This window comes from Anopheles stephensi, chromosome 2 (assembly GCF_013141755.1).
Source record: "Anopheles stephensi strain Indian chromosome 2, UCI_ANSTEP_V1.0, whole genome shotgun sequence".
Classification (NCBI taxonomy): domain Eukaryota; kingdom Metazoa; phylum Arthropoda; class Insecta; order Diptera; family Culicidae; genus Anopheles; species Anopheles stephensi.
The window spans coordinates 65,173,490-65,196,975 of record NC_050202.1 but is presented as its reverse complement, the minus strand read 5'-3'; the positions used below and the strand labels follow the sequence as shown (position 1 = coordinate 65,196,975).

General features: G+C 43.4%; 1 protein-coding gene across 12 annotated transcripts in view; it reads right to left on the bottom strand.

Annotated features, from left to right (window-relative positions):
- The window catches only part of LOC118502355 (serine/threonine-protein kinase ste20), a 44,425-nt gene that overhangs the window by 9,521 nt on the left and 11,418 nt on the right, over positions 1 to 23,486 (bottom strand). For all 12 annotated transcript variants that reach the window (XM_036034545.1, XM_036034553.1, XM_036034554.1 and 9 more), the window contains one exon: positions 3,651 to 3,822. In XM_036034545.1, coding sequence (XP_035890438.1) covers positions 3,651 to 3,822 — 172 coding nt within the window. The remainder of the gene's footprint in view (positions 1 to 3,650; positions 3,823 to 23,486) is intronic.

The following is a 23,486-nucleotide window of genomic DNA, read 5'->3' as shown; positions in this document are numbered from 1 at the left end:
GCGCTCGGTGTTTTGATTGTCCACCGGGCAGAGACATAAAAGTAAATGAGCCAACAACAGCATAAACAGTAATTATTCCCACTTTGATGCAAAACAATTAAAAAACGATAATTGGGAAACGCGGCTTGTCCTGTTAGCGGAGACTTTTAGAAGCGATGCTAAGATATGCTGTTGTTAGATAGATGATTCATACAGATTACTATCTGATATGAAAATTATTTTAATTTTGGTAAAAAACCTTTTTCCTTGCCACCAAACCTTGCAACCAAACATTTCCAAGTAGCTACAATTTTAAATCCACGACGAAACGCATCTTCCATCCGGCACAAAAACCCGACCACCCAATCCACTTCAAAACAAATGCTTAACTCTTTCATTTTCGTCACCTCGTGCGCCGTGGGACCTGCTTTATGTACATTTTGATGATACTTTTCTCTGCGCCGTGAGAATTTGCATTCTTCAATCCCGGCTTCTCGAGCACTTCAGCTACAAGGGAAAAATAAATGATGAATGAAATGCAAAATCTTGCACGAGCTCCACGAAAGTGAAATCCCTTTCACTTGAATTCGCATCGCAGAGCAAAAAAAAAAGCAAAAAAGCCGTACCGCACGCAACACAACACACCAGCAGAAGGTAGGGAAAACCGTCCAAAAACCGACCTATCCCACCCACCAAGCCATCGGCGGGCGCACGCTGGTCCGACGACAAACTTGAAGAACGGCCATTTAAAAGACTGTCCCTCGGTGGTGCTCTGTTACTTCCACTCACTACTACAGCTAGCCAGGTGTGGTGCGCGTGTTGCATTCATTGTTCCTCATCTCAGGAAAACGAACGGGAGCCTTCAGCGCCACCCGTGAAAAGGTGGGTTTCACAGCACCATTTTTGGCGCGTAATACAATGTCTTAATACGGTTTATGCTCGAAATCTGTGTGTGTGTGTGTGTGCTGCCTAAACAGTTCACACGCTTTGTCGGGTCTTTATGGACCTTCAAAAGCAATGAATGCGCGACTTTCTACTTGTCATATTGTTGTTTTGGCGGGCGCTCGCTTCGCGCCTGGCGGTTTGGGAAACTATTGGATCGTGGGCGTGAAATATTGGGAGTTTGTCTAAGAGGTGGTTAAGCTTATTAGCGCTACACGATTGTCTAGTTTAGAGATTTATTATCATCTGACAGGAGAAAGAGCGGGATCCAAATGGAAGAAATGCTGTTTTTTTTTATTTTCCCCAGTGAAGGTTTGGCTCATTATTTGAAGTTAATCGCTAGATAATCAACAATGCTGTTTAGCTTGCTTTAATTATAGCAGAAGGGTTGTGATTTGCCAAATTTGCTGAAAATAATTTCAAAGCAATTTCAGTCAAATCTCCGGCTGGACCGTTTCCCCGAACACAAGACAGGATATCCAGATTATTGGCAAACTAAGACTAGCTAACATTGGTGAGCCATACCAACCATGTTCCATCCAATGTGTTCATACTTACACCATTATTAGCTCCCTAAAATGGCAATAAATTCGTGTAATGCTAAACATGATGGCAAAAATAACACCACCATTCACAGCAACTAGACAAATCCTACTCTGCCACTTTGCTACACTTTCCGTGGCATTACAGCACACACAACAAATGGCTTAATCATCAGCATAGCATGCCTTCCTTCCCTAGCTGGTGGGTATTCATGAAAATGGACCCAAAATGGCAAAATCTTTACTATTTAAAACTCAGCCACACCGATGCAAGAATGTGGGTTGTCGGTGTTCGATGACCTTCCCCGCCGTGGTAGTTGGCACGTTGTGTCGTGCCGTATCCGTCGCTTCGATCGCTTATCGTTTGTCGTGCCAGGGGGTGTTGGCGTGCTTGGGTTGCGAACCCGGTTCGTTCTAATGGGACTGCTGATCGGGGGAAAAGTAATATGTCAAATGGTTTGTTTGCAAGATATGGGGTTGTGCCACCACGTTTTGTTGCCGTGGTTGATTGCTATGCTGCACCAATTATGCAACACAGTGTTTGCTGGTTAAAATGATCAGAAACGTGTGAAAAACACTATGCTATTGTTAAATTTGTTGAACAAATTTCATTTTCGTTTGGTCTTTAACCTGGGAATGCAATAATGCAATCTCATTTAGCCAACAACTGCTCTAGCTGGAGACTGGCATCGACATTACACTCTCGATCTCGCTGTCAAAAACATCCAACTCGCGGATAGGAAAACGAGCTTACGAACAAAATGGGGGGTGAACACCATGAATTTGCAAAATTTGAAAACGTTTTAGCATTTAGCAGATCGACATAGCCGCTTAGTGAAGGAGAAAGGCCAAAGGAATAGTGTAATAAACGCGGAGATGGTAAATATGCCATCTAAACAGCGAAACAGTATAAATCGCTTTCACAAAGTAGCGTTGCGCAATTCCATCACATGGGCTAACGGTTTGGGGAACAATTTGAAAATCAGTGGAAAATCCATCACATGATAAAAAGCTCAGAGACAATAAAAATTCACAATAAAATACTCGTTGTTTCATGCAGAAACAGACAAATACGGACAGGGAAATTGGTTCGGTTTAGCCCGAACAGGCGAGACACCGAATGCGGTCTCGATTTACTAATTGGTAAAAATTGTTATCTGTTCCGATTGTTTCTCAGCACCATAGCTTCGATAAAATATCGCGAAAAACAGCTTACAACATCGGGGGACGAAAAGGAAGCAAAAAGAAAACAGTATCTGCATCATGATCCACAAAAACGATCGAAAGCGAAATACAATTTCAGTTTTCATTTTAAACCCCAAAACCCCATCATCCGCCTCGTTGCCATCTGTGCCGGCGGGTGAAAAGGGTTTATCATTTTAATTGAAGAATTTCGGACCCGAAACAAATGAAACATTGAAGCGATTCATTTTTCCTTCTCTCGATCGAAATCGTCCACGAGATGAAAATCGGTATAAACCGCTGGCTTGTATCGTCACTGGCAGCGGGACGAACTCCCGCCACCACGACTCAATAATGGGCAGAGTTCTTTTACAAGGGAGCAGCCGAATTTTGTTTTTTTTTCCGGCGCAAACCAGATAAATGTGTCCACCTTCCTTGCCTGTAATTCTCTGAAGGGCGGTGGCAAAATCGTGCAAAACGTTTTTCGCTCCTATCGGTGCAACATCCACCAACCAATGGTTGGTGATTATAGCGCGATTTTCCCGAGAAAACGCTTATGCAAATTAATGGGTTGAAGTTTTTCGTCGATTCGATCAAATGATAGAGTAAATTCCCGATTGGCTGTGAGCACGGGCATGTGCATGGTGTGTTGGCTTTAGTGGGTTGTGTGTTTCAACAACAGGTGGTGCCAAAGTTCAAGTGCTTTTTCTTTTGTTCGAGTTTTGTGGCACAGAGTGGTGATGGGGTGTTTGTTTTCACTCACGATCCTGGGGGAGCGAAAACATTGATTTTCACTTTACAAGATAATCTTCACCCATATTTAATTTGATAAGTCAAAAAACCAGCATTCTGAACGATCCTTTTCATCTCGGTTTAACGAGTTTCGTGAAACCCACGTCCCCACGTGCCGCTAGCAAGATGACTCTTCATCCCCTATCAGTATTATTTTCTAGCAGCTTAATCGAGCTTATGACGCGCGAAGAGTTTGTTGGTACAAGCACTTACCCGAGTGTGTTGTTGTGTGCAGTCCATGGGTCATATATTTCGAGCTTGGCCGCTGTTTGCTGCTGTTGTCGAAGAAGTTCAGCACGTCCAGCACGGCCTGAGGATTTTTCTTCTGCTCCTGCTTGCTAATGTTCGAGTTCTTCAGCATCAGCGCCCATTGCTCTGGCATACCCTGTGTAGATTGGGAGGAGGAGAAAGAGAAAACCGCGTGCATCAATTAGTATTTCTGAATGGAACACCGTGCATGAGAAACGACGTCGTGGGACAGCAGCATGTGGTTTGTGATGTGTATGGGAGCCAATGTTTCGATTTGCCTTAACATAAAACTTCTAGCAAGTATTGGAGTTGCAAAAGCTACGCTTCGAGCGGAAACAAACAAATATGCATGTGTTGCAGCAGCGTCGAGCTTTTCGGTGAGGTGAATGAGCTAGCCAACATTAATGTACACAAACACAACGATAGTCAATTCCATCAATCAGCTAAACATGTAACAGCAAACAACAAGTTTTTCACAACGTGGAAGATTTACAACAATTTAAACAGAATGCAAAAACTAATATCATGCGACACCCAACAGGTGTTGTCGACTATCGTCCCTAACATATCCCAATAGATGAACATTTAAAATCAAATGCCAAGCGCACTGAAGCGCATCCCTTGGAGGTTGATTTTTATTCCACTGCCCAGCCTTTAAGCGAGCGTTGGAACAGAGACATGAATCACATCTTTAAAAAGGTTAACTAATGATTCCAATTACTAAACCACCACATCGGCGGGAGCAGTGCTGTTTCTTCTCGTTCGACCTTTTGTAGCGAAAGAGCTTTTGCGTAATGACTGAGACGTAATAAGCTTCCCTACCTACGGGAAAATGTAGCATTTCTTCCCGGGCACGGTATAACGTATGGCTGGTGCCGTGCCGGTTGATACCATGAAGCAGCCCTCCGAATGTGCTGCTGAAGATTAATTTGTAATCGTCACGCGCACACGCGCGCCCAAATGGTTTCGATTTTTCTCCTGCTGATAGCATTTCCATGTGCTGGCAAATGTAAGCTTGAGTTTCTGTTTGTTTTATTGATTGCAACTGTTGTTCGAGGTGTGTAGAATCGCGGTGGTTTGCTCTTGTAATAGAGACGTTTCTCAACCGTTATCCAACAAGCATCGTTCATAACTAGCATCGATGTATGTTCGACAAATGCGGGACTATCAGGAAGATTTAAAATAGAACAGAAAGGAATATTACGAAGATGACAGAGAGATACATTCAAGTTATTAAAGTGAATAACGCCCTGACTACGGAAAGCTCAAGAAGTAAAAAGAACTAAATTTAACAGGAGTTTAAAGTAAAGATCGACCAAAACATCACCTATCGCGGATCAAAAGTCAGCACCAACAACAACATAGATGTTGAGAAAGGAGCAGGGATGCTGATTACCATCAGGTTCCATTCTGAGGAAATTTTTTCACTTAAAATACCTGTCGTGACGGATGAAGTTGGAACTGCCTCTGGTATGAGTTTGTTCAGAACTGAAGAAGCCACGTTCGTGGAAGGACATTGGAAGTGGATCTATCTGCAGCTAATTAGACTCGTCGGACCTGGTGTGAGCTGGTAACGTCATGAGAATGGTACCGGACAATCCAGCCCTGTCATGGCAAGTCAAAGCAAGTCCTGTCATGGCGATGTTATGGTGTTGATACGTCCGGTAGAAGGGCCGGAGGATATTGGATTGGTAGACGCTAGACCGTGGTTTTAGCATCTGATCAGTAAGAAAGTTAACGTGATCTATCTATCATCTCGTTGATCGTGGAATGATTTTCTCGTGTAGAGTAGAGCAACAAATTAGACAAAAAAGGGATAAAAATATAATATCTCTACGCTGCGCGTTGGCTAAATTTTAGCAGCACAGGGCATTAACCCTTTCGATCTGGAGAAAGTTAATCTCCATTCGTCATAATCTCTACCAATCCACACCCTGAGGTTTGGGGGGAGCGTACATTTTCTACACTTTATCCATTTCAATGTCCTTATCCTTTTATTAACGGTACGATCTGTTTCTATAATTGCACCCCGTGATCGCATGCCACAGAGCAGGCCGGCGACAAGGTACACTTTGCCGCTACACGACCTCCACTAACAACAAACAAAACCATCACGATTTGGCTGACATTTTTGACATTTTCGTAAATTGGTTTTTGTATAGCTTTTGGCACAGCGGCGAATAAAAAAAAACGACGACTTGTTTCTTGCAAGTCCTTTTGCGCACCTTCTTTTCGTAGCAAAGTTTGCACCGTCGTAAGACGCAACCGGGACCGGAAAATGGGAAGGTGGCCAACGAATGGGGCCTGTTTTTTATGGGGTGGGTAAAAGTAAAACACACTTCACCCGGCAAGACGACAAACAGCCCGGGAACGACGTCTTAATTTGTTTCCTTGCATCCCGAAGCATCACCCAGTTGCCTGCCAGCACCACGATTGGATTCGTTGCAGTGTGGCGCTGGTCCTCTCGTTCGACGACTTTTGTAATCGTTGCGGGACCGGGATTCGTATCAACGGGTGGTCGGGCTGCTGGTAAGCTCGCTGCTCGCCAGTTTTGTGCTGTTGCTTGTGGAAACATGGACACACGATTCGTTCGTTTCTAGTCCGGCAATGTCTGCAGTTCCGCTTACCTGAAGCGTACATTTGCAGGTCACAGAAACACGCCAACGGGGGCAAAGGATTGAAGTTGAAAGGTAATAGGTAACACAGCATTAATTTTGCTTTTCATTTGTTGCTTGCAGATTTCGTAATCGGTACCAGGGTGTTTTTTGCTCTAATTTTTCAAACGCTAACAAACGATCCGTGCGCTTGAAAACGACGCGTAAATAATGTCCGCTTAAGGTGTCAAAAGGTGGTTAAAAGTGAAGTGGTATCACATGATTAATTGCAAACTAGTAACTAGACAAGGAAGCTGCTCACATACAAGAGTGTTGCTGCAACCGATTACCATCAATACTGGACTCCTGCTTTAACTCTTCATCAATCTGCTCTTAGCTACATTAAAACCTATTATGTCCAAAAGCGACGAGAAGCGTGGAGAAACAATCTTCGGTGAGCTTTTCACTGTTTGTCGCTAATTTCGAAAGCACGCATCTCCGAAGCATATCTGCGCGTTGCTGGCGAAAGCGTTAAAAGCCCTGAGAGCATTCGAAATCCATGTCACGGTAATACTTCTCCTTTGCCCGATCAAGGACCATGAACAGAAGTGACTCGTTGTCGACGGTACGTGCATTATGTTGGTGGCTTTTCGAATCGAAACCAGTGATACGACGGTTGTGTCTCCTCCTATTCGTTGGAGACATTTTGAATTCAATTTGTGTCAACAATAACATTTAAAAGCCTTCCAGCCAGCACATGTTTTGGACGATTAATCGCCGCTGTTGCATAAGGGGAGGCTTACAGATGCGTTTCGCCTTCTAATCGCGATGGTTCAACACTATGCGGATGGGGAGAGTAAATCGAATTAAAGCTCATGAAATGCATCAGAAAGGCTGCGTAATCGTCGCTGATGAGATGATCAGCTGCGAACCCCCTAATAACACACGGAATGCGTTATGCAAGCGCACGGAGCATTGTTGTCCACGCTGATGATACAGACAAAATAGTTTAGGATGTGTGACTGATTGCCTTTCTAAAGGTTTAGCGTTCATAATCATATACGAATAGGAGTGGGGACTCGTCCAGCTACAAACATACTAGCACTTCTAAATATTATAGAAAAAATATTATATGCGATAATATTGCGATAAGTCATATTGGACATAGGCGTAGTTCGCGGAATGAACGATATTACGTTTAAAAACACGTAACTTGTTGCCTTCTACCCAAGCCCCAAGGACACAATCAAGTGCTGGTTTTAACGGCCCAGGAAATTAGCTCAAACATCTCCGCCAAGGGCGACCACAGCGTAATAACCATAACGTAATCACCTTTATGAGGTGCAACTAAAAGAGACATGGTAAAGCTAGTGATAATACCCACCTCTAACTTCTTCGTGTTTTTTTTTCTTTGCTCCCAAATGTTACCACTCTTCACGAGGGGTAAGCACATAGATTATGAAATCGAAACTCCCGTTTCGTGATTTTCCCTTTTCCAGAAGTACATCATCATGCTGCGCTCCAAATCTTGACCACACACCAAATCTCAGCAAATGCTCATTTCGGTTCGCCCTCTATAATTTGATGGACTGTGTGTTTTCCCTTCACCCCATCATTTCACAACCCCAGTGACAGCCATGCTAGCACAGAGAATTTGGAACACAAAAAAATGGACGCACTGCACTTGGTGGCTCTGTGTGGTCCCATATTTTTGCCCCCCGTCTAACGATGTAAATAAAGCCACCACAACCGGTGTGCTGGCAGCAAATCGTCGTCGTCAATCGTTTACATCATGCATCTATCGACAGCATCATCGCAGGAAAGGAACGCCGCAGAAAGATTCGTCGAAATCGATAGCGAAATAGGACCGGCAAAGTTGCTACATACACCATTCGCGGAGGCTAATATCAAGATTTTGTTACCAAGGCGCTGCTGTGGTTTTTCCCAACCACGTGCATTGGAATTGCAATGACCTGCACCCTTCAGTGGTAAACAGTAGCCCTCCAATGGGGTTAGGAAAGGGGTGTGGATTCTTAGCTCCATTTTCGACGTGGAAAATGAAGGTGCTTTTCTGGTGTGGCGTGGCAATCCTGGCGCAAAGGTACTGTGTGAAGCAATTTCCTTAATGCCGTATAATTCTGTCCCTGTTGCACAACGACACCGGCCCTTTAACCGGGTATTTAACACCTTGACGTTTCGTGTGCTCGTGCAGCGAGAGTGAAGCCTTATCGGATGCATTCGATCGCGTTTCAAGTTCGCATATCACGCTCGTGAATGTTTGCGATAGGCATCTGCATTGAAAATGGGTTGAGGAAATTGCGATTGGGGTAGAGGGAAAACAAATGGGAAATGACTCTTGCTTACGATACATTTGAATGCTGTTACCACATTTTTGGTAAATTCTTCCCGCACAGACTAGGATTATGCCATTTATCGTAAGTTGGCGTCTGCACACAACTAAAGGCTAATGGATATTTGATAATTTCATGGCTTACTTTGTCTTATAAAATAGAAACCTGGTGCGGACAGGAACGTGACTCTTGCGTATCCTGCCACGCTGGGAAAGGTATAACATATACCGACCTAACGTCAGGGTAACACCCCAAAAGACCTCTCCCTCGCTCCAGGAACCCGAGAGAAGCAGTCAGGTTCGATACGGTCAAACATATTCGTGGGCTGACAGCCTAGCTAAGCAGGTTAAGCCGTTTCCGCGAACGTTAATACCCGAACGACGAAGGGAACTCCCTCGGCACGAAGCAAAACGGAAACCTGTCCCGCTAAATTCGCGTGTGTGTGTCTACTTTAGCCGTCGTTGTTGCATGCGGTGCAGAAAAGTGCAAGTGTCGCCTACATCGCCAGCCCCAAGAGAGGTTCGTTACGCACGAAACATAAAAAGGCCCATGCGGGGAGAGTTCAGCATTGAATTGGGTGCCATTTGATGCTTTCGGATTAGGCGTGCGGATTTGCAGAGAAAATGGCTTTTACTTCCCACGTGCGTAGGAGCCGCAGCACTTGCGAGGCATTTATTTTTGCCCGCTTTAACCCGTAGGATTCGTTCGCTGTACCTCATCATAGCTACAGGCCAGTCTCCGGAAAGGGTGAGAGATGGCTGAGTTTCTTTGGCGTAGGGTATTTGTGTTGTTGTTTTGGGGTTTCCGATTAATATTAATATCGCGTACTTATGTTTATGATTTTCATTATTCATCCGAAACGCACTCGCGAACCTTCGCAATCGATTCAGGTCGCCAGGGTAGATCGTTTGTTGATTCAGTTTCACTAGTTTATCTTCAGACTCTGGACCCTTTTCGGAGAATACACGGAGACATGGGGGGTATTGTGAGCAGATTAGATTGTAGCTGCCTGTCCGAGGTGGTTTGCATACCAGTTTTGAACCAGTTTCGACTTGAGCGAAACATCTTTCTTCAAAACAACCAATCAATTCGATTACAGTAACGATAATGTCACCAAAGATAATATGTTACTTCAAGTTTTAGTCACATCGCATTGAAGATTTCAATGTTATTACCTAATTTATTATCCCATAATCAAGTAATAAAGCGTAAAAATTTCAAACCAAACTTTAATCCTCACGATTGGCCCTTACTTTTACCGCGATTGCTGGTTCAATGCCAGGATCGATTGTTCCAACAACGCAATGCATAATGGAAATTCAATCGTTACTCTCCATCCCTACACATTGCCACAGACCTGGCCGGAGGGAGAGGAAAATCGGCTAATAGATATGTTTCCGTTCGTCGCTTGCTAAGGCTTCCGCGCGATGGTGCCTCAAGTCTTTCGATTGAAAGTGAAATTGAAAGCGATGTTGTGTCGCTTCGATTGCATTGGGGCGACGACGTGTGGGATGGTCGAACTTGTTTGCCGAACGTCGCTTAATATATGCATGCAATTTTCCTTCCCTTCCAAGCCGTGTGTACGAGTGTGCATAAATAATAACGCATTATTTATGAGCTAGCAACAAAGAATGAACCATTAGCAGTAGAAAATTTCACGTACAATAAAAACCTAATTGTCATCGTTTGCCAAGCGCATTAGCTGCTTATTACGAGTTAGATCGTGATTTAAGCGGAATTTTATCACTCGCACTGTGTAGAGCACGGGAGCTAAAAAAAACCGAGCATAAAACTCTTCCACCTATACAGTTTTCCACATGTTACCGTAATTTTCACATGGGCGCTGAAGCTTTCTTCCGCCTTAACGAGTTCCTCATTATAATTGAAACCGCTAGCGGTGGAAGAATAGAGACACCGCGGCGCAGGTTCCGTGAATGGAGATGTAGATGTAGCCAAGAGCACACTGCGGGGCAAGTTCCGGGGCGGGTCTTTTAAAGCAAACGATGTTCTTATGCATATTCTAGTTTCAATTACGGAGGCCCTGGCCTTTTGCACTCGCGCTTCTTCTACCCTGTCGCTCGAACAATGTACGAGACGACGAGCAGGCTTTTCTTTGGGCGAGGAAAGTTTCTTGACATCATCCTGCCCCCCCCAAACAGACTTTTCCGCAGACAGAGGCAGCTAATATGCTAGGTTCTCGGTGCCTCCCACGTACGAACGGGAAAGGGGTAACTTTGCCATCTATTATCATTCCCATCACGATTACACCACTCGTCTAGGGTGTCGCGAAGCTCCCGTTAGTGCGTTCGTCTTGATTCTCTTTTGTGACGTGTCGCTCGGGAAGGGGGTTAGGGTTCCAACGAAGAACGTAGGATGCTTTAAATTTTTAACATTAACCCCCAGAGCATTCCTTGGCAGTGTTTGTGAAGAAACAGTACAGGGAGCCGACACCAACCGCATGTCGTTCACTTGTTTTGCAGTCTAGCTAGCATTTTTTTGAATAAGAAGGGCAAATGAAACAAATATTCTTGTTAGTGGCGCAATAACGCATCACGTAACTTAAAAGAAATAATATTAAACTACAGTGTGTTCTAGAACGACTTATAGAAGCTGAGGATTAAAATAGAATTGGACACGCTACCACTGTTCCTCAATTTGATCCGTTTAAATTTGGAACCAAGAATCGATTAGCCATTTGTTGCTTCAACATTCGTTCCACGCCACCCCACCGAGGACAAAGAGAGTAAAGTGTCTACGTGAGCGTTGCGTCTCATTCGTTTCTGTCTAGTGAGCTTCCCCAAAAGACATGGAAGATGGTAGACCAGGGGCACACAAGATGGTCCGACGATAAAATGACGTACTCTACCCCGTTGTACACATCAGAACACAGTTGGTGGTTGGTGGCAATACTCGATCAATCGGAACAGTAAAATGATTCGAAATCATACCAACCAACCAATTTAAAAAAAGAAAAACGAAACACACTCGAGAACGTAACAAACCACCGATCACCGTTATTTGTTCAACGGCGGCAGTTTTTCACGGGCGGATGATTGGTCTCACCGCTTCATCCACCGGTTTTCCACCCATCCCACGGGGTGGGACGTGTCCCACTCTCGCCGTACGACCGGGTACATACACACACACAAAAAGGTCAAATTTCAGCTTACTTTTGAAATCACGAACTCGGCTGTTTATCGTCGCCCGCTCACTGTCAACGGGCGGGCGGCCTCCTGTCGATACGCCCGCAACGGTGTTTGGCGACGACGACAACGATGGGTTTTCTTTTTCTCAATCTGCCCTTGACCAAGCAATCAAGCGTGAACCGGTAAAGATTGACGAATTCAAGTGTTACGAAGTGTTACTGCACGGTTTCGGGATGCTGTTTTGCTTCGCTCGCTTCTTCTTTCCTGTTCGGTGAAGTGGAAAAGTTGCCTCCCCGATGACAGTTTTTCCACTTTTTAACATTCAGTAGGGTCATCGTTTAAAGGGAATAATTAATTTTATGGGGTTAAATATTAATTTTCGGGCACTACAAACGATGTGACTTTGATTTATAGGAGGAACAGTTGTTGAGCACAAAAAGCAACTTCTTTGAATTGTCAAGACAAAAGAGAGAAGACATTAAGAAGAGGATCGACGAGGTTGATAAAAGTCCCATTTATCTTTAAATAATGTACACTTAATAGAGCATGAATATACACACATTTTAGAAGAAAAAAAAAAACAGTTACACGATGAACCGCCGCAGCAAGGTTGAGCTTGACCCGCGTCCATCTGAACTCATACTCGCAGTTTGTTTTCGATTTGTTTTGTCGTTTGCTGCTCTTGCTGGTGTTATTTAATCATCAACGCGTCGTAGTACAACAATACACACGCGATCATTTCAAATGATCCTGGATGTGAACCGTAAACACTTGACACATGATATAATAATTCATTTTGCGTCTACCCCTTCGCTTCTTAGCCATTTTTATCGTCCGCCTGTACGATTGCGGCAAGGGGTAACAATGGAGGGTGAGCAAAAGGTTGCAATTTATGACAGACCTTATAAAGTTGCCACACTCAAAAATTCGGTCAGGCGCATCATTCGCTCTACATAAATTGGGAGCAGCAAAGAGTTCACGAGAAATTTGTTAAATATATAGGCGCCCAGTAAGACTCCCGCCAGAATTTTAGTAATACTTATTTCGTTATTTTATTTAAAAAAATATATTTGAAAGGCGGATACCTTCCCAAACTTCTCTTTCCGATAGCATGTAATATGGGTAATAAAAATGGGAAGACGTCGATAGTAATATTTGATTGACGTTTCATTCAAACAGTACCAATGAAAGATGCCTTACAAGCGATGAAATTTGATTCACTTTGCAGTTGGCAGCAGTTTCACAACGGTGCACATTTTTCTCGCCAAGAGCTGTGTCTGAAATCGGCAAGCAACTGCCGATATCAATTACAATTGAAAACACACCTTTCCGTCAAACCTCGTCGTTTTTGGTTTCGTGTGATTGCATATAGAGTTAAAGAAACAGAAGCACCTCACACCAACTTAAAGTGTGAACAGTAGCTGCTTTTGAAGATGTAGAATAAAAAAACGCACACTCAAACCCAAGAAATGTGGTTAGTGTGTAAAACTGACTCCGAAGCATTCCATCTTGAAAACTTGAAATATGACGCAAGGCACAAAAACCACGTCCGACAGTCATAGATGCACTTTGAGTCCGCAACCACTCCATCTCTCCAGCACTCATACCATCTCCTCCTGCTTCCACGCACACAACACGGTGACAAATTATCCATCGACGCAATTTTCTAGCCAATCGAGAGCGTCGGCTTTGAAAAAGCATGTAGCCGAAATGTCAAACCTGACAGCGCAAATAGCGGCAAATTATGATGTGTGAGTCACACCGATATGTGCTATGTTTACACTGGAGGGCTTGCTGGATTGCTGCTCCCCAGTGTGCCAAGTGTGAAAACGGGTTAAATATTGTGGTAGCATACCCTCGACGTCATGCTTGGAACATGCTTGGAATATTTTTTTATTTTTGGATAAACACATTTAGAATCGCAATCGGTCTCTATCGGGGCGATCGGGTGAGAAATCTTAATCTTTCGTAATACTGTGTAGTCTTAGCGAATCGAATGTAGGTTAATGGTTCGCGATGTTGCAATGGATCTTATAGTGTGTTAACAAGGAACATTTTTTGCTACCTTTGGTCTAATAAATAGATCAAATCGAATACATGGATCTTTTACTATCGATCTAGACGGCTGGAAGAAGCTATTCGAAAAAGTTTTTATTTGTAATAAAAGAAGATGCTCTTACTATGCTGAAGTGCTAACGTTAAGCTTTAAAATAAAATTGAAGTTTCCAAAAATTGATTCCAAAATCTCAACCATCAACATTTCAATCTTTAATGGCACATACCTCAACATAGTAAAAAATCAACATCGAATCTTCCGTTCGTTGATACTCGCAGGTCCCAAAAGCCAAAAGAGGCACGATGCTAGACGAAACTGGAATCCGCAGACTGGGACGCACTACAGTTACACGCTATACACTCGCATCAATTATTGCTTGTGCCACTTGTTGCTGGCAGGGGATTTTGTACCTTCGACTACGAACAATTTCCTGTTGATGCTGCTGGATCGCAGTTCGCGAGTAATTTTTCACTTGTAACGAGGTTTCGCTTCAATTACAATTCTCTGTCGGAGGTAACCACCAGTGATTCTTACAAAGCTACACACACAGCATCATCATCATCATTTTCAATCAACAAACGAACGCAATTTATTCGCATTCCACACATGACACATCGGCTGGGGTGGCGCGTTCTATCAGTCAGCTGTTACTGACCTACTGCCGGATCGTCTCGTTCGATAGGAATTATGTCAGCGAATACGAAAAGAGTATGGCATAAAGTAAAAGGCGGCTTATTCTGTAACGGCAGCGGATGACTCTGTTAACAAACAGCCGGAAACCGTGCACGGAATTCAGCAAATAAGTTCACTTGGATGATAGAGAAGAAGGGCAATTAAAATTGTTGTAGAACATTACAAAGATCACCGGGTTTACAATTTATCCGATGGAATATTTTTTAATTACATTTGCACTTCACTTATGATGGGAGGTTTTAGGATTCAAACAAAGAATCTCACAGCGAACATCATCGGACACATTTGCCATTGGCTGCAGCGATGCACGCATCAGCTGTTTGATCGATAGATATCAATTGATCAATCACTGGCGTAATTTACTTTATTCTAACGTTTTCTCACAACAGGCAGCTTGTCTGGTGAACACTTTATCATCACATCAATCGGGTTACCAGCTGACATGCCCTAACGGAAGACACAATCTTTCTCACTCGCGTCAGCAGGATCAACTAGCACGATCCAAACACACGTCGATCAAAATGAAGGATTGTTGTAAATTGATCACGATTTGAATTATGGCCACTTTCCCATGCTTAAGTAGAACACTTGCACGTCAGAACGCCAGAAAAAAACTGCTGATCGAGGCGCGATCATAAAATGCTCGAAAAACAACAAACGCAAAACCCCACACTGATACGCTATTGTGCATCACCACTCACAAACATTGGTACGACGATCACAACAGCAAACGACCGTAAACACACAACCGAACGCGATGAAAAACCATTCCAAAATGCATGGCGGCACCAATCCATCGCCACAAGGCCCGGAGAGCGCAACTGAGGCCGCTGAAAAGGCGGACCTGCCCGCCCACCACCCTTCTTCACGCTGGGCTGTTGCAGGGCTTCCATCCCAACGCTGTGGTCAGCCGTTGTGTGTGAGTGAGAGTGGGAAAGGTTTTCCTTATCCCTTCCCCACACACAAACACACCGATACAGGTGGGAAGAGAAAAACAGAAAGCATCACACAACCATTCAACAATCTTAAGTCAACCATGGAAGAGGTTAGTCTCGTGAAAAAAAAGTATAGATTTCTCTGGACACTTCTTTGTGTTCCTAGCTGCTCCTATGCAGCTTCCCTTTCTTCATCATAATTTATACTTATTTTATATTTATTATCAACTTCAGTATAATAGTAATAGTGTTTATTAATTGTTAAACTTCACATCTCCTGATTTAAACTCTGCCTCAGGCCTTTGCATCTGAGCATCAAAGGGTTGCAGATAGGCAACAACTACTACTACCACCACCACAACATCAATCCAGCATCTTTCACCCGGGGTAAGGAAAACGATCAGCCAACCTTTACAGCAGGTTTGTGGAAAGAGATGGAACACAAACAGAAAATAAGGGGAAGTTTGGGAATTTCACGTGCGACAAACGTGCGGAACCTCAAGACGATGATCCCCTTCCTTCTTGGGATCCGCTTCAAAGTATCCACCAAACACACACACACGCATAATGGTTCCCTCTTGGTTCACAAAGCTACTTCTCACGAGTTTTCGTGACGTGCTCAAGAGGTGGAAATTAGACGTGAAAGAAACAGGAACGGGTGAGCGAAATATGAAGCTCGCATCAGAAAGCTCCGGACAGACGGCCAGAAACTGCCATAACCTGTGATGATGGTGGTGGGAGAAACGGGATTTGTTCTTTTTCATCTCGAATATTTTCTCTTGCCACTACGAATCCCTACTACGAGATTGCTTTGCCAAGGGTACGACAGGAAGAAACAATTGTTCCGGAAGCGAGAATTGATTTGCTAATGCACAATTTTGTAGCTACTAATAAAATGTTGATAGAATTAAGCGGAGAAAAAAAATACATTTATTGCAGGACATCTAAGTTCCTATCTAATAAATGTGATCCAGTAAGTGATTGCATATTGAGAGTAGTAGTGAAGAATAAGGAAAGATTGATTTGCTTGTAGGTATAAAAGTAGACAACAGAGAGAATAAAAAAAAAAAACAGAACACACTAACAAACAGCAAACACACAACTAGCAGTACAGTGTAAGTGCAGTGAAACGTTTGTAGCGTGAGAAGCCTAAAGCTTAGCGCAAAAGCATAGCGAAAGTGTGCAACTCTAATGTTACACACTCTAAAGGCACGAAGGGAGCAACGATTAGAAAAAGACACATCGTAAAACATTCATTTTAAAAAAGCGCAAATATAATACTTACTTTTAAAGGCAGCTTGTGAGAACGAAAGAGAAAATAAAAATCACACACACACATAAAACTATAAGGTATATAAAACGTAAAACCAATATCGCATCACACGCGCATCATTTGTTAAAACAAAATTGTATAAAAGCATTCAGAGCCGTAACGGTCCTCGTTGTTAAGGGCTGACCGGATTACAGCCGCACACAACAGACTAATCACACCAAATAGTAGCGCACAAGATGAATATAAAAGCTTCCAAATGCCCTAAAGCAGTTCCTTCAATTACACAAAAGCAAGATTTAGGGGGTTTTTTTTTCGGCAACGAACTTTGTTTGGCAAAGTCTCTTCGAACGGTGCTTTAGTTTTCGAAGACTTTTGAGAGACACACTTCTTTTATTTTTGTTAAGCAAAGAATCGGTCCTTCGGAAGGAAGTGTCGGGTGAAAAATGTTACGTTCCTCTTTCAGTGATGTGTTTCTTAAATGTTTCTCAGTCGCAATCGTCACGCTTCACAGGTTCGGATTGCGGCAGGTGAACACTTGAAAGAAAAGTTTGTTCGTGTGTTTTCCTAATGCTCTTTGGCTGCGAAAGTACATCTCTACACCGTTGGCAAGTTTACCGGAAACACCATTTTTCCCTCTATTCGTGTACCCTGTCAATCTCTCTCTCTCTGTCGATTTTGTTCTATGTAGTGAAGTTTCTGTTTGTTGGCACACGAAATGGGATCGGGTAATGAGGAAAATTTAAAAAGCAGCAGCAGAAATGTTGTTTTCCTGCCAATACGGTTGTGGCCGGAATTATACGCCCTTTCCATTGCGTATATTCGAGGGCGAGATAAAACTTCTCTTAATGTGTGCACATGTGCAGTAATGTATGTGCTAATGTATATTGTTTTATTCATGGAGTAGAGTTTTCTAGTGCATTAAGTTTGAGCTAAATAAAATTAAAAAAAAAATACAAAAAAAAAACTGAAACTCATTCTCTACAGCTGAAAAGTAGATGATCAACATTGCAAATATTATCTTAAAGTTATGCTTAGACCAAGGTTTTGTGAGGCAAATGGAGAGAAAGACATAGTTAAAAATACAATGCAATGGAATAGATAATGTAGTACATTAAGCTTATCCTGAGTTCAGGTTCATTATGAAGATATTCAAGGCTTTTTTAACGAACTAAGAATAAAGTTACAGTGCGTTTGGCTCCAATATATCTATCTGAATGTTAGAAAAATAACTCATTTACTACTTTTCTAAATTTAAAGAGTTTTCAATTTTTAAAACGAATATTCGTTACAAACCGACGAATTATTTGTTACCACAAAAATTAGTAAACAGCTCTTCATCCCTATCGAATTAAAAAAAAAGTAAACTGCCCAAGCATGCACCATAAACCCACAAAGTGTGACAGCACATCTCACAGCCACGACAGTAATTGAAATCGTTAGAATGCAGTGCATTCACTTGCCGCATCGATTAAATGACAAGCGAAAAGCATACAAACACAAGTGACAGCAACATCCGATTTCAACACGAATGTTTGGCCAAGGATAATCCAACATGCCCAGAGGGGGCACCGAAACAGGATGGACAAAATGGTAGCGCACCTCCATGGTAGCAGGTCCACCACAACCCATAACCTTGAAAATGGTTAATCCAAATGGTTCACCATTTTCCCACAGCATCCTGGCGGCTGGTCGGGTGCTTTCTTTTCCAGCTAGGTTTTTAATATTCAACCCATTTCCGTACCAACACCCGTTATCATTGCACTCGATGAGCAGCACCGGACATTGGTGGGACGTTCTTTGAGCTGACAGCATGAAGAAAGCGCCACGATCTCCCACCGAAATACGTCCGAACGAGAGCATGAGTAGTAGTGCCAATCCGACATAAATGGTACAACTTCACATTCTCTAAATGAAGTGTGACGACGGTTCTCTGTCACTGTACTGCCTGCCTGCTTTCACCATCATCCCACCCCCCTCCTCCTGCCCACTTTTAGGAGGTTCTTTTTCTCGCTCGCCCATTTTGTGAATCGATCGCATTTTCCCGCGCTTTTTTTCTTTATTCATTTTCATGCCCATTCCTCTTCCACCAACAAAATGTATGAATGTGGCATCCGCGGGAAACATCATACCGAAACGGTTCCAATCTTTCGCCAGTTCCTGCCATACTGGACATGGTGGCCGGGGCCCAAAACGATAGCACACGTACATATGATATCCACCTCAACACACACTCACACACGAGGAGTGGTGGGTTTTTTTCGGTTCTATTTTCATCTCATCTTTAATTCATGCTCGATAGTGTGTGCGCTGAGGAGCCGTAGAGACCACGGGGCGCACCCGGTGGTGAATTGGATGGAGCAGCGAATTCTAGTGGTTTTTATTGTTAAGGATGGCGGTGGAAATGAAATGAAGGGGAGTGGAGAGGGGTGAGGAACCACACCAGCAGTCAGCAGTTGGTTGTGGCCAGGTTTCTCCAAGCGGCATCATGCGGATGCTGCTGATTTTGACCAACGACGAATAACGAAAACCCGCTCGCTTCCGGTAGGCCGAGTGTGATGGTTGTTGTACTCACAACAGCCTAAACATGACATTAATTTATTCATCTTCCACTAAATACATAGACCCCACACAAACACACACATGCTCTCGGCAAAGGAGGTTTGTTGCCGCATCCTGGGAGGAGGTGCGCCGCTTTCTTTTATCGACCCAAATTCGTACGTATTCGTGTGAAGCTTTGTTCCGACGATTGTCAGTACCATACTCGTCAAGGTTGCAAGTGGCGAGAACGGAACGGCTTATTGCTTTCTGGTGTGGAAAGCTGCTTATAAAACTGGTACATTAAAATTTAAAATAATATTTTGATTTGCCATTAGCAGTTACCTCACCATACAAAAGCTTATGTTAAAATTTTTTCAATGAACATTTTTTAACCCCGTTTTTATATCCAGAACAATATTGATATTATTTGCAATTAAAAATTTACATTCAAAAGGGGTTGCAGACATTCACACGCAATTTTTCCAATTAAAACTGTTTGGTCTGCTCATCTCCCGGCTCCATATTTCGTCTGCTTGCCTGGATAAACATGCTTCTTTGAGAGCATAATTTATGAGGATAGGGTGCGTGCGTGCGTGCAGAAGGGTTTCGGAAAATTGGTCGTAAATTTTGTTCACAGGACGAGCGTTGAAGCGTGTGTGCTCCACACATACGCCACTGCAACCGTGCGTCGCATCGTCACGTTTACGCCTTGTTTAGAGACAGCGAGCATGGTGTATTTAATAGAATCATAAAAATCCTTTCTTGATTCGATGGGGTTACTGTCTTGGGCGGCGTTTGTCTCAGGGAAAGTTCAGTGAGCGCGTGCTAAGTACGCTGGAGAAAGCAACAACAAAAAAAGTTCTCACGCACTTTGGCGACGTCTGCAGCGCTTCTTCCTGCTGACAGTTACAACCATTCCATGCTCGTCTGCCGATCTTCCAGGGTTCATTCCAAACGGCGACGGACGATACTAAATTCTGCGTACACACACGAGCTAGCACTTTCTCCACAGACAGGTTAACAGCTGCGAGCACGAAACAGTTTTTAATAAACCATTTACACACATCCATAAAAGTTTTCCTCCACTGCAACAAGAGCGGAAAACAAGTTTGGTGAAATGTGAAGAAAAACGAGCGGTTCTTCTGAACCTGCTCTCTCTCTCCATGAAGCGCCGTAGCGCTTCGCAAGAGAACAAAAAAAAAGCAAGAGAACGTCTGGAAAATGAGTATAGCAAAACAATCTTTCAGCGACCGACGACGACAGGCTGCGATGATTTAACACCAACGTTCTAATTTTATTACGACGTTTGCGCAGTGTTTGGCCGCAGAGCACTTTGCGTGACGGTGCGAATCATCAAACGTAGCTTAATTCTTTTTTTTTTTTTTTGTTTAACTTCATTTACATGAATCGAGAGGAACGATTCTTTATCGCTCTATCTAAAGGATTTAAAATTTTAAAGTAAAAATCTTGATGTCCTTTCCCTATTCTCTGCTTTGTCTCGTCTAATTTTTCATGCACAGCTTAGCTGCTAGACACATTCTTAGATAATCTTTCTTTTTGACCGTTTTAGGATAGTTTTTGAGTTTTGTTTTTATGACTCTTGTCTTCAAAAGATGCATCTAAGAACGGAAGCAGTTTATGGACGTGCGTTTAGAGCCAACAGCCAACGATAAAGCGGACGGATCACGGAGTGCCCGAGCGGATAATGACGCTACTCAATCATGCCGCGCCCCGTTCCTGGACGACGTCGCTGCACAAGATCATCTTTATCGCGTTTCACTGGTATGGGGTGCTTCCGCCTTCGCTCGGTGGGGATGGGCACCACTAAATTAAAACCCCTTTGTCCCTGAGAACAACCGCACTCGAAGTTGCGAGTGGAGATGGGATGATGGGAAGGTGGAGAACTTTCTTTTTTGGGAGGGGTTGAATTATTGCTTATATATGGAATATGCTGAAACCTAATTAAACAAAAAGAATAAAGAAATAAAGCTAAAATAATTATTTTAGCTAATAAATTCCACTAAACCTTAAAAAAGATTCATTTGTATTGAACGTTATTGGGTGCCACATGCGGTCAATAAAAAAAACTATCTCCAAAACATTAGAATACATTAGCTTTCGAAATGCATAATGTTCCTCAATCAAAACATACGAAAACCAATAAAACTTCTCATTAAACAAATTCCTTTACACAACCTGAAACTAACACAGAAGAACCGTACACCGCGATCGTGGCTTCTAAACGACAGAAAAGGTCATAGCGCTTAAACTAAAAATAAGGCACAAAAAGCATAAACATAAAAGGTTTATCGAAAATGCATTCATTAAAGAAGAAAAAAAGCCACTAAGCACCATAATTCTCAACCGCACCATCGCGATAAATCGGGACACCAATGGGGCCACCGGGAGGCCAGCCAGCCAGCCAACACCGGCATCCGGTTGGATGGGTGCCGCGAGAGATGAATTATTTACTTTCTTTGATGGGCAGATTAAGGGCCGATTAAGCGGGTCATCCATCGTGGGTGCCGGTTTCGCGGTGCCAAGATAGGAACAGGTCACTTTTACTTTGACCACACCACCATGTGGTGGTGCTGTTGAACCCGCGGCAAATGTTCATTTCACGGACGGAAACCACACCATGTTCACCCTCTCCTCTCACGCTGACAGTCTTTTGTGTGAATCCTAAAATACTTGGACAGCAACCCAAGGCGCAAAGGAAGCTGTTTTGAAGCATTTTTTTGCTGCTTTCGAAACAGGCCTGAAACCTGTTTCAGGTGCAGCGCGTTCGGGTTTGATGTTTCTAAAAACGATGCTCATGATAGCGTGCGACATCTTTCGGCTACTGCAAGGGTCGCGCGGTTAGCACCATGCCGAAGTTGATCGCGGGGCCTATGGACTTTATCGCTAAGGCATGTTGTGTTTAACACTTTTAGCCTATTGCTTTTAGTTGGGTCAAATTAGCCATCATTCATCTGGTTAAAGGGGGGGGCTTTTGATCGTTGCTGGAGTCATGATATTGCGGAGAGTATATAACATAGCTATGTTAGACATATTTGAAATCTCCGACCCTGAAGGGCAGAATCCTCTCAAAGGTCCTATTAAAAAGAGACAGCAAAACTGAAGTACGACGATCTATTGGAATGCATAAAATGTAACAAAAAACCATAATTTTCCGTAATAAAGAATCACAAATATGCTACTAAACTCGAGACGCTAGATGAAAATTAATCTCTGTTATGAAAGTCTTGAAGACCTGTCTGATCATCATCATCATGGTCGCAGCAGAAACCGCATGCAACCGCAACAAGACCGAAGAACGAATGAATGATCGTGCGTGGGTGGCGGACAAACGTGGCCACACGCCCGGTTGACTGACAGCGGCGGATATTCCTGCCCGAAACTCTTTTCTTTTTCCAGCGACCGCACGGCAAGTCGCCACAGACAGTCCGTCCGCTCTCGTCTGGCTCGCCATAATGCATCCTCTCCTTTGACGACGAAATCCCACGAGAAGCGTTCTGAGAAAGTGTGAAGATTATTTTTAGATTGAACATATCGTCCAACCGAATGAACGCAAAACACTACCACAACAGCGTGTCGTACGGGACCGTCAGCGTCAGTTGTACCTTTTTCTGGCCCGGCAAAAGAATATCCCCTATCAACTCCAAGGACGTGCTGGCAACCAGAAGTCGTGGGTTTTTGATGGAGATGGATGAAGCAAATTAACCAAAGTGTCACACATGCAGCATGCCGAAGTTTTTCACCTCAGACCCAGACGGTGCAAACTTACTTTGTAAGGTGCACACGAGGTAGCTTAAAAGGGGTCTAATCTGGCACGAGTGGAAAGGCAACTACCCAATTAGCCCTGAAGGTGTGTGCGAATGCGGGTTGATAGCTAATTTCGGCATCGTGATAAAAGTTCCCACCTCTGCGAGAAATCTAATTTTCTTTTTTACGCCCACAAGGCATGGCAAAACGGATTGAAAAATGTCCCTACCCTTCAGGCGAAGTTGTGTGAGACCTGACCCTGTGCAACGTCGTGTTTCATGGAAGGCTAAATGCAGGAAGTTCAATTCGCCCTCTTCGGCTTTTGAGCTCGCGTACGGGGGACACTTTTTCTCATTAAGGCCTGCAGTAGGATAATCCTTTTTGTCGCTGCTGCGTCACGATTGCTTTTTGAATGGACCCTGAATGGCAGTGTAAAGCGACGTAACGAG